At 41.4% G+C, this 12,873-nt stretch overlaps 1 protein-coding gene across 1 annotated transcript in view; it reads right to left on the bottom strand.

The window, feature by feature from the left end:
* Positions 1 to 12,873, bottom strand: part of USP9X (ubiquitin specific peptidase 9 X-linked) — a 5,037,693-nt gene that overhangs the window by 3,471,347 nt on the left and 1,553,473 nt on the right. The window contains exon 13 of the mRNA XM_044071835.1: positions 3,948 to 4,290. Coding sequence (XP_043927770.1) covers positions 3,948 to 4,290 — 343 coding nt within the window. The remainder of the gene's footprint in view (positions 1 to 3,947; positions 4,291 to 12,873) is intronic.

The following is a 12,873-nucleotide window of genomic DNA, read 5'->3' as shown; positions in this document are numbered from 1 at the left end:
AGAAGATCAGTGTTGTCTCATTTTAGTCTGGTTCAGCCTTTGGGTTGTCTGATCTGACCTCAGTGCCTTTTCTATAAAGCTGCAGATCCAAGGCTCAGTCTTCTCCTCTACCTGTAATTGACTTCATTCCACTGAAGTACTCAGTTCAAGTTAGTTGACCTATCACAAGATATTATCTGTAACTTACAACAAACATCTAGGTGCTAGGGGACATGATCTCTATAGTATGGTACAGCATACAGAATTTCACTAACAAGTGTCTCAGATGAGGTTTATCTAGTCGCCAGAAGCCATCAGTGACAATACTATAAGGGGGAAGGAAGTTGAATGTTTAATCGAATGAAAATTAAACATGGATCTATCATTATGGTAAGTACATAACTGTCACATTCCATATGGTTTATTTTCCTCTGATTCGACCTCTGGGACAGATTCCCAAGTTGAACACCACATGGGTAGTGTTAAAGGACATTCCTGAGAATGGTGGAACTGAAAGAACATGATCTGGACTGCACGTCCAATTTGTAATGGGATACAAAGGTATGGACAGTGGACCATGTTGCTGCTGTACAAATGTCATCACTGGGAACTCTCTTCATGAAAGCTGTAGAAGTAGCCACTGCTCTTGTAGAATGAGCTGTTTGCAAAGGTAATCCCAGTTTATTATAAATGTAAGAAATGCATTCAAGCAGTCATTTACTAATCATGATTTTGATATACTTTTACCCAACTTTGACATATACAAGGATATGAATGGTTGGTCTGACTTTCTGATATCATGGTCTGGTTTTAAGCAAAATATGAACTATCGATTAACATCTAGCAAGAATAGCACTTTGTTTGAGAATCTGGGAAATAAGACTAAATTTGACTGATTTATACTTGTTTTGTATGTCATTTTTGGCAGAAAAAAAATTGTCAAGGTTACTTTCTTTATGAAAAACAAAATGTGGTGGTTTGCAAGACAGTACTTGTAATTCAGAAATTCATTTAGCGGAGGTAATTGCAACAAGAATAGTCTTCCACGAAAGAAACCAAGTCTCCTGAAGCTGCTGATTCACAGCGTGTTTGGGTCAAGGCTTGAAGCATAAAAGTGATGATTCATTCAGGAACTGGATCTCTAACTGGAGGCCTGAGTAAGAAAGTGCCCTTGAGGAAGACTTTAGAAACAATGAGAGGCTATGGAAATATCATTGTGCCCTATGTCAAAATTTGATGCAGCAGCCATCTGCACTGACAGCAGAGAAAACGGAAACTTTCTGCAAAAGATCTGACAACAATTCTAAGATTGACAGAAGGGGCGCAGAGAAAGGATTTCACTCTTTCGATGATGCCCAAACAGAAAATGTTTTCCATTTTCTTTGATGTATCTTTTTGGTAGGCTGTTTTTGAGAAGTAGAAATAATGTGAACTAAAGAAGATAACCTGGCATTTCTAATTATTGTTATAATTTAAGAAACCATGCAAGTCAAGCTTCAGGGACTTTCAATGCGAGACAAAATCTGAACAGGTTAGTCAGGTCGTCATGATTCAAATTCAACACCCATGTAGGAAATGAGGCCATATGATGGGAACCAAACATGCTGGGACCAAAACAGAGCAATGAGGACCATTCTGGCACTGCACTTTCTTGCTTTCCGAATAAATTTTGTTTAGGTACAAGGCAGAAAAATCTCAGCAAGTTTGGCCCCAGCAGCTGAAAATCTGTGCTGCCACTGTCTGATAGAGGGACCACTCATGAGGCAGAAAAACTGACCTGCTCAACTTTTCCACTAGTACATTTGACATCCATGGAATGTGTGGTGCTATTGCAAAACAATGGGAAGACATTGCTCACTGCCACACTCTTATGGCTTCCTGGCAAAGTGGGCATCAGGTTCTCACTATTAATATATCAGACTAACACCATGTCTGTCTAAATAGAAGTTACACCCATGGGGAGGGATTCCCTGAATGCAGCAATCCTAAGAGAACCGCTCTCATCTCAGACATTGATATGAAAGCTGGCCTCTAGTGGCGACAAAAACCTTGAACAGTCTTCCCCTCAAAATAGCCCCAAACCCACCTCAGAGGGAAGTGTCCACAGTTACTGTGGCACAGGGATTAGATGGGCTAAGGGTTGTTCTTTCCTCCACTGACAAGGAGGTTATCCACCATTTGATATGATCCCTGCAAACTTGCATGAACTGACTCTTGGAATAAATACAGTGAAGACTTTCAACCACTGAACTGAAAGGGTCCACTGGAATACTCCCATGTAATACCATACTAGGGGAACTAATGTAATTATAGAGGACATCAATCTTGCTTGAGGAAAGGGCTGCTCAATGACCTGTAAGGCCACCAAATGTAGAAATCGCACTCTGGTGTTTGGAAGTTTGACAATTTGAAGGAATGTACTGAACTGCCATCTGATTATGTACTGAGTGGGTGACAACAGACTTTTGAACTGATTAAATGTAATCTCCAGTTTCTGCATACAGTAAAGTAAGAGGTCCTAGTGTTGACTCAGATCATCCTTGAAAGCAGCAATGAGTGGCCAATTGTCTAGGTATGGGAAGACATGTATCCTTGCAGTCTGAGATGAGCTGCTGCCACTGCCACAATTTTCGTGAACACCTAGGTGGTGAGACTGAACAGCAGTGCTCTGAACTGAAAACGACGGATTTCTCCATTTCTGGCTGGGAACCAGAGTAAATCTATATTTTTATGTGACAGTAGGCATCCTGGAGATCTAGAGAGTACATACACATTCTTCCTCAAAAGAGGCAATATGGACTGCACAGAGACCATGTGGAATTTGCTCAAATGAACTGAGATGACTTCGGTCCAAAATTAGCCTGAGGTTCCTGGTCTTTTTTTGAAGCCAAAAGGAACCTTGAACAGACTCATAACTGGTCCTGTTGGATGACTTTTTCTAGCAACTTACAAACCTCTGATGCTGCAGATTCCAAATGCCTAGGTGAACATTGGGAATCATCTTCTAAAGTAAATTAAAGATTCCGGTGATCATCTTTAACACATAGGAAACTGTTGTAAAATTTTGCCAGGCTTTGCAGGTGCAAGGATATGTGGCCCCTAACTGCCTCCAGTGTGCAGCAGTCTAGTAACTTAAGGAGCAGTGGTAGGGTTTCCCAGTAAATAGACCGTGAAACCCCTAGTTGTGTCGTCCACCTCTGCCTTTACAGTGACGTCCATTTGAGTTGCCTTCCCCCTCTGCCAGGGTGAGGGTGTGCGAGTGTCCTACTGATAACCCTGTGACTTCCTGAATCACATCTTAAAAAGGTTCCTAGAAAAGGCCCTCTGAGGGGTAGAGAAGTGGATTCCAACAGCAGACGGGGTTTTGCAATATTGTTCACCCAGAGTGCGTGTCTAACTTTAGGTCTGAAAGCGTAGAACCATTGAATAGGGCACTGATGAAGGATGCCTTAAAGCCTTCTGCAAGACTGCAAAGGATCTATGATTAAGCTTATTTTCACTATCTCTAAATATAAACTAGTAATATAAAAGGTAGGGAAAGAGAAATTACATAAGAAAAATATCACTTATCCCAGAAAAACGTCAAAGCCCTTAAAAACATCTCAGATGATCACACAGCAAATGAGATCTGAAATACTTCACTGGAATGGAGGGAATTACGGGTAGGGGAGGAGTCAAAGGCTCAGACATACAGCTTTACAAAGAAGGTGCTGACGTTAGATCAGACAACCCAAAGGTCAAATCAGACTAAAATACACATCTCTTCAATATTTATTCTCTGCTTTAGACAAACAAAAGAACTTAACAATGTTGTGTGATGATAGAGGGTACACACACACCCAAAGCCATCCCAGATCAAAAAAGCCACACAAGGAAGGATATTCACAATTACAGTCCCCCCGAGAAGGATATGCAATGTCAGATTTAGAGCACCAAGGACAAAATAAAAATTGAAAAATCATCCTTACCCTCCAAAGATAATCCAGACCTATTAACTCCAAATTATCCATCATGTAGGCTCTCCTTTTTGATACCAGCTTCCCTTCCCGACAGTTTACAGCTTTAAAGAACCTCTCAAAACATTTCATCCCATTTTCTGTTAGAAGTGAAGGATCAAGCTGAAGTACATTATTTTCAAAGAAATCCTTATTTATGTCAGGGTCCAAATCCGGTTCGTCACCCATTAGTTTGGAGTACCATTTAAAACAAGATTCCCGATCACACAGAAAAACAGCATTTTCTGCAAGACATCTCCATATCTGTTTGGCTTGGGGAGCACACAGCCATAGCTGACCATCCTTCAAAAGAAACCTGGAAAAAAAAAGATCTATGACACACCTGCAACTATAAAGAAATGGGTAAAACATAAAACAATGTTCACAATAATTCACTGCAATTACCCACTGTTTAGTACCCCGCTATTAAAGGGAAGTGTCACATGACCAGCTACTCAATGGACAACCCAGCATAAGATCAGGAATTTCAGCAACGAGTACAGAAGCATTCATTACAAAGACAGGTAAAGCAGCTCTAAAGTAAAACAATGTTCATTGCACTTTTTTCAACACTTTTAGTGAAAATGTTAAAACAGAAGAAAAAGTTACAAGATAAAAAGGTGCTTTAGTGTCATTTCCCTTTAGTATTCTTATTTTCTTCATGCCTCTGAACATGAGACAGACTAGTCTGAAAACACCATCTCTTCAAGAGATTGCTGTACCAGTAAACCAGAGTTCACCCTTCTGCCTATACTACTTTCCAGACAGATCTTTCAAATCAGCAGCTATCCAGCTTCAGAGCACTGCCAGGTCTGTAGTTAGAATTTTGGGAGCCTCCAGCAAGTGCCAAGGATAGAGGCCCCTTGGACACTTCCAGTCTAAGTACTAACCTTGTCACTGCCACCCCACCTAAGCAACCCTTTAGTTCATGCTGCAAAGTTCTAGGAGTAGCTTGTGCAAACTGATCTGTAGCTTTAATCCTCTCACATTACAACAGGACTGTATACCACACCACGTTGGCCCATTTAACAAAGGGATATTCACAGTGATTGATATTTAGTTGCAATGATGTTACATACTTCAGCAATCCTATATACAGAACCAGTTTTACATGAGATGGAGACCTAGACAAAGGCCTCCTTAGCACCCTCACTCCCACCCCCTGCTGCCTACTCTTTCAGCCACCCCCATATACACATCCTGCAATGCTGTGCCTTGTTCTCCTTCAATCACAGGCTCCTTAACCTATGCACATTTGTTCAGTTTCTCACATTTTCCATTATTCTTCCGCTTTATTCCAGAAGCCATGGGTTTCTAGATGTTCTGAAATGCATTTTAGAGTTTTTCTTAATTAACCTTTTCATCCAGTGATGGCCTAAAGAAAGAAGCTACAAAAGCTATAATGACCTTCTTTGCGCATCTCAGTCTGTGACAGAAGTAAACTGTCACCAACCCTAGCTCATGCTATAATGACCTCCTGTACACATCTCGGACTGCGAGGAAGATTAAATTAATAACCAAACCAACTCCAGTACCCCACACAAGCTACTGCAAATTTCAGTACACAGCTCTTATCAGGGATGGTTTTAAAATGGGTACAGTTGACGACAAATGTCACCACTATGTCCATGTCAAAATCAGCCTGGGTTGTCTAGGCCACCAGACCCCTAAAAAGCTCTAAGGATCTTAACGTTCTGCTATATATGTTATGCCTTATTTTCAGAAGAGATTTCTTAACTGCATTTTACTGTTACACAAGAGTGTTCTCTGTATATGCCTGGCGTTGTGTGTCCACAGATAAAAACCTTTCTTTTTTCTTCCTCTTTTCTTGCACGCACTAACACGTGCACACAAGACAATGTCCATGACCAGCTGTGTCTACCACAATATGCATCAACGTACACATTCATACTCCACTGCTCACTCTGAGGACCTGAATGAATGCCATTTCACCTACAGCATATCTCTGGAGTTTTGGAGTACTGAGGAAACTAGATCACAAGGAGAGAATGCAGGCTCCACAAAGAAAAAGCTGCATGAAGCACTGATATGGCAATGCAACGCACTGTGCCACTGAGGTCTTCCTGCCAAACCACCAAAGTCAATCACCTATAATGTGAAATGTCTGTGTTTGTGATGGTTAGTGAAAGACTGCTAGCTTACAACTCAAATACACTCAACTACCACCACCACCCACACAAACAAGCATAGTGCATACTGGTAATGCTGCTGATTATGTTTGTGATACAAAGTGAAATAAATTATTCTCCAGCTTGTTACTCTTTCACTGCATCCCCCCAACACACGCACCAAAGTAATACTAGTTTTACAATGACATCAGCAAATAGCAACACATTATACAACACAACTGACAAACGAGACTGTTGACTGTTTAGACAGTCAAATGGTAGCAGTAAGTCACTTTTATTCATCTACTTGAGATATGTATATTCGACAAAGTCCATGAATTCACAGAATGTCCTTGATTTTACCTCATTTGTTTTCCTCTGTCCCTTGAGAAAATTTGGATTTGCTGGAAAATGATTCAGGATTACAGTCAGTAATACCAGCTATTACAGTTTCATACTTTTTACTGTTCAGAAAATGCATTTTGATGCAAAACTTGTTATTCTTTATTCTCAGCTGTTTAAATTAATTAGAATAATATTTAAAAAGTATTTCTAATGCTGAGCTTTTATTCCACTACTGTTGGTTTTTCCCAGAATTCTAGAGCAAAGTTAAAAGTTCTAGTATCTGGTGTCCTGTCAGAATTTATAAAACTCCCTAAAAAAGAAAACCATCGCTGAAGATCATGAATATCTGCTGCTCTTAGAATCCCAGTTAAGCACTGAAATTGCCAGCTCTGGGCTTCCAATATTTTGCTTACCTCGTTTCATGTTCTTTCACTGATAACCAGCTTTATCCAACCAGGGTCACATCACAATCTTGTTTAAGATAACATGCATAATCAGAGAAAAAATGACTTCTCATTTTCCTCCAACCAACAGCTTTTACAGGGCACACACACAGTCAAGGATGGTTAGAGAGTGCCCGAAGCCATTCATATTGCATATGACTAAAGCCACAAGCAAGATCCAACTATGTCAGTAATAAAACATTTAATAAAATTATGAAGCCTACTACTTGACAAAGCTGTCACTGCAACTAGAGATCTCTGAATTTTTAGCAAAAAGAAATAGGCCCAATTCCCAAGATTCTTCATCCGACTAGTTATTAACTTCCTGATTTAGTTAAATAAGAAAGATGTTCTAGATGTTGTTGATTAAACAAACATGTAAGAGTATCAAAATAAGACAACTTGCTATGGTTCAGGTGCCTAAAAACCAGCTATGAGAGCGGCTCTGATGGCATGGAGGGATAAAACAATTACTACAGCTCAGCTGGCCTAGGTTCATTTTGTGGCTTAGATGACTGAGTGACAAAGGAGGGATGGGTGATAACATCTCTAGTGTGGAAGGGGATTCTTAAGTCATCTTCCTACACTGATCCCTGTCGAAGGTTGGGGATGCTGCATTTGGAAGGTATGGTCCAAAGTGGGATACAGTGGTGGAAATGGCTGAACTGCTGCAGAGGCAGGTTGATGCTCTGCATGCTCCTATTCAACATCCACTCCATCGGATGCCACCTCACATACCAATAGGAAGGAGGACAGGGTAGACCACACAAAGCCGGCTCCCACCTGACTGACTGTGATTGCTAGACCCCCCCCCTCCCCAAACAAAAACACCCTTAAGCTCCACAACCAACTCAAGCAACTGCCGGGTAAGAAAAAATAAGAGTGCTGGTAGACCTTGCAATATACAGAAAGACAGGAATATGAAAGGGCATAGGATGAAGCAAGGGAATATGGGGAAAGGTATCTACCTTGCTAGGAACAAAATTCTTGAGTCAAAGTACTGACAAAGGCAGTGCAAAGCTCCTTTTATGCATCACTGCTCATTCATAGGTTCATAGGTGTTTACTAGACTAATGACCCCAAGGGTCTTTTTAAGCCTAGCTATGCATCCCAAATTCTCTGACAAGTTCTGATACCCTTGATAAGTTAAGTATGGGCCTGGGAGATGAACCATTTACAGGTTACCTGTTTGCAGAGACAGATGTCAAACCAGGAATGAATTTCCTGTTTCCCATCCAATTGTCCAAGTTGCACTTGAATTAGGGAGGAACTCTGCTTCACATGAATGGGGAGCCTGTTTCATAGACGGGGCAGTCTCTCTAATAAAGACTTCTCCCCCCGCAGATCCTATTTATATCACGTGCAAGGTTTGGGTCTATAAAATGGTAAATCTGGTACTGTTTCTTTTGGTGGATATGGTGGAGGTCCATCAGAGTGGGGTCTGACAATGCCCTGTATGCCAGGCATAGACATCCCCTCAAAAGCCTGTATGAGACCAAATACACAGATAGGAGCTTGAGATGGTCTATATAGGACATATTACTTGCACCCTGTATTCTTTTAGTGAGAGACCTCTGTGGACGTTCCAGTTGCTGGATATACCTGGTAAGGTACATACCAAAGGGGGCACTGTACTCAATGACAGGTCTGACGAATGCCGAATACAGTGGAACAATGACTTCCTTGGACTTAGATGTCATGCTTTTGTTTATAAGTTGTGCAACATAGAATTATTTCCTCACCACTGCAGCCTCACTATGATCGAAGGCTACATTACTGTGTGTCCCAAAGTCCCTGACTACTGGGTCAACTCTAAGGGGTGAGTAGTCAATGTGATAGCTTCCAGGGATGGATGACTTCCCAAAGGATACTATTATCCACTTCTTGGCATTTAGTTTTAGTCCATGACTCTGACACCAGTTGTCTGTCAGCCCCTCCTGGAGAACATTTGTGTCAGGGTGAGATTCAATGACCGCTCCTAATTTGCAATCATCTGCAAACTTAGTCAGCCAGAGACCACAGACATTGTCCTTGACTTCTAAGTAAATGCCAAAAAGAAGCGGACCAAGGACTGATCCCTGAGAGACTCCACTTGTGACTGGCCTCTTTGTAGAGGCGGACTCCTCAGTTCTAACTTCATGGGTCCTGTGAGCTAGTTGGCAATCCACCGGGTGACATACAGGTTTGTACCTAACCTCTTGAGTTTGTCAACAATGCCCGAGTGGGGTATTGCGTCAAATGCCTTGGCCAGGTTCAAGGTAGGCAGTATAAACGACTTTGCCCTCATTCAAAGAAGTCCACCAGGTAGAGTAGGCATGATCTGCCCTTGACAAAACCAAGTTGGGTTGGGTCCAGTGTTTGGAGATTTACTATATCTCTGTTGACAATCTTCATGACAATTCTTTCCATGGCTTTACATACAAGACTAGTGAGTCTTATGGGTCTGTAGTTTCCAGGGTCTGTAGATGGCCCTCCTTTGTGCAAAGGAATGACTGTTGCCTTTCTCCATTGATGACACACGAAGCCTGTTTGGAGGCTACAGTTAAATAGTAATTCCAAAGGCACTGATAGCTAACGTTTCATGCAATTTACAAGGTATTCTGGGATATTGTCTGGGTCCATTGATGCAGTGTTCTTGGTCTTAGAGAGAGCACTAAGGACCTGTTCCCTAGTGATACCAGGGGGAGTTGTATTTGATATTTGTTGAGGAAAGGTCGATGGGGAAAGGGGAGTAAAGTTGGAGCTGATTTATCAGTCAAGAGGTTTGCTATATCTTCTGGCTCCATTTACAATGAGCTCTGCACACAATTGTGTATTGCCCTTTGAGGTTGAGGACATAGCTAAAGAATGCCTTGCGGTTGTCCTTGGCCTGGGAGGCCAAACATGCATCAAATTTGGCTTTGGTAGACTTCATTTGTCTTACGAGTTGTTTAGTTTAATGAGAGTGCTATTATTCTGCTGGGTGTTGCACCTCCTAATTTTTGCCATGATTTTCTTCCTCCTATTATACAGCCGACTGATTCTGTGATTCCACCACGGTGGCTTCTTTTCTTAGTTACTTCTGTACTTCAAAGCTATTAAGATGCTTGTACAAGGTTTCTGTGAACAGTTCTGCACAGGCAGAAGTGTTTACAGGGGGTTAACATTTTGCCAGGTTCTCACTTAATTGCAGGAGGTTAGCCTTAGAGGAGCTCCTGATTACCGGTTTAGCTGGGGGACAAGGTTTTATTTTTACTTCAAAGGAGACCATTTTGTGGTCTGATCTTACCAGGGAAGGCATTACAGTAGGGGGTGTGCAGCACACTCCCATATTAGTGAATACCAGATCCTGTATGGTTACACCCCTGGTTGGTGCACTATCTGGTCTAGGCAGTTTGTGTTTACAAGCTCCAGGAATCTCTGTGCATGTATGCTTGATGTCATATAGGATTCCCAGTTAATAGTGGGGTAAAGTCACCCATGGATATGGTATTAGGTTGGATGGTTAGTGTTTCTAATAAGTTAAATACATGGTATGGGTTTCCTGGGTCATACAGGGGGACCTACAGCTTGCAAGGAAGTCAAACTGGATTTTACCTATGGTGATTTGAACATGGTGCAGCTTATGTACATTGTCCTGTTTGACCAGCTTTGAAGTATATTTATTTTTGATGTAGAGACACCTCCACCTTTAGTCCCTGCCTGTGAAGTAGTTGGTCTAAATATGTGAAAGGCATTATAACCCTGCACTGTTGGTGTGCTGACCATGGCTTTAAACCACATCTCAGTGATCACACAGACATTGACATTCTCTACGGTAAACAGGGCTTCCAAAGAGTGGATTTTGTTTAGGTTCCTAGCACTGAGCAGTAATACCTTCAGATTTTCTTGGTTTTGATTTGCTATGTCGGGAGTACTTTCAGTTTGGCATTGCCTAAAAAAGGCACTATGGGGGGGGGGGGGGGGGGAGACTGTTTATGTAATTTTCAAAAGCCTACAGGGGAGAAGTGCAGACCATCCCTAGCAAAGCAGCGTGGTCTGTTGATCATCTCCTTCCATGCTGACACATATTGCACCCTCTTAGAATGACACCAGAAACTAAGCCAATTATTAAAGTGAATCATCTTTTGTTTATACTGTGGCATCATCCACGGAGAAGGTAAAATGCTGCACAATGCTAGGTTCATACCAGCCAGAGACATGCATTCCGAGAGCTCTACGATTTCTCTCTTCATACAGTCTAGGGAATACGTCTCAGGTCATTTACTCCCACATGGACTATGACTTGAGTCATATTGGTAACTGCGATCCAATGATCTGAGTGCATGTGTAATGTGGAAGATCCTAGCCCCTAATAAGCAACTGACACCAACTTTCTCCTTACTCAGCCCGGTGAGAGGGACATCAGTGTGTCTCACAATGAAGTCTCTAATGACTAGAATGTTGACTGCTTGGTGACTTGCCTTATGGGCTTAAAGCTACTTCTCACGGAGCCTCTACTTTTATGTGTTGATGTGGGTGTTGTTATGAAAGAATGCATTTGGGGCTGCTGAGGTTATTTCTTATAAGTACTTTGTCTAGGTCTTTGTGGTTTAGGAAGTTTACACGTTAAGTGCCTCAGTATATGTGGGTCTATATGTCTGCTTTGAATTGTGCATGATGGGTGCAGCATGTGTACTACTGATGACCTTGAGATTAGAAGTACTTTTATGCGAGAGCTTTGCCCCCAGTGATGTTGTGTACGTAACATCTCTCACACTTTCAGTTTGAGAATTAACTGGTTGTCAGTAAACATGAGGCAATTTCTACATTGCCTCAGGATGCCTATATCCACCAAGCTGGTAACGGAGACTGTAGGAAAATTCATATCCATGGCACCAGACCCTTTTTTTATTGATTAGACTGCTGGAGTGAGAATATCAATCACTGTTAAGAGTATCTGGTTTGCAACTGTGTGTCCCGTGTGCAACTAGACATTGGAGAATTTCAATTGTGCTTTTACAGGAAAAATGTCACTCAAGGTGACAAGAGTCTGTACAGAGCACTGCAAAACACGAGGGAAACTAATACATAGACCTTGAAAATTTAAGGATGAAGTATTTAAGCAGAAATTCTGAAGTTAGAAAGAAATCAAGCAGTACTTAATGAAAAACAAAGAATTAGCTCATCAATAATGATGAAAAAAGGAGTCTCGCATGAATGGCTACTGCCTGGCTAATACTAATGCTAGTCTCAGCACAGCATCACACTGTTGCGATACAATATTCCTTTGCTTTTTCTCTCACCAGAAGCAAAATATTAGCACCAATCCAGAGAAGAGAAGCAGGCCACGGCCTGTTTGGTGATCCAGAATATTGTCCCAGATGATGCAAGGGCCTGTAGGCTTGTAGCCTTTTTCTGGTAGATGTCTCAAATAGCAACCAGACCAATCAGGTACGTTAAGCACAGACGCTCACACTCCAACTAGAAAGAGTCAGAAATCAAGTCTCTTCAGTTCATCCAACCTACAACCTCAAAGGTACATTTCAGCATTGGAAAATATAATGGTCACCCAGAAAAAAAAAAAACAGACACTGTGCAAAGGACAATTCAGCAAATGTGTATAATATACAGATACCCAACTACATATAAACAGCCACAAGAATATGTAATACATATTAAAAACACCAAAGCCTGCAGCAAGTTAGGTTCATTATTATTTATAAGCACTATAATCACTAATCATTATATTATAAATATACAAGTGTGCTCTACATTTGAATGCAAGTGGCTCAAAGGGTAGCACACTCACCTTCACTGTTGGAAGATCAGAAGAATGCGGTTCTATTCCCACCCCAGGTGCTTGTCTGGTTCAGCTCCCTCTGCTCATATTCAGTCTTGTCATACATCTGCAGTAACCTCTTATGCAGTGAAGCCACATACACATTTGAAGAGTCATAATGTGCATGCTCACAGTTAATATATTCTAACACCACATATTAACCTATGTCCAGTTTCCATACA

The sequence above is a fragment of the Protopterus annectens genome, chromosome 5.part0 (genome assembly GCF_019279795.1).
Source record: "Protopterus annectens isolate FY-2018-M chromosome 5.part0, PAN1.0, whole genome shotgun sequence".
Classification (NCBI taxonomy): Eukaryota; Metazoa; Chordata; order Ceratodontiformes; family Protopteridae; genus Protopterus; species Protopterus annectens.
Note: the sequence above shows the minus strand (reverse complement) of the source record. Positions and strands in the feature narration are given on the sequence as shown.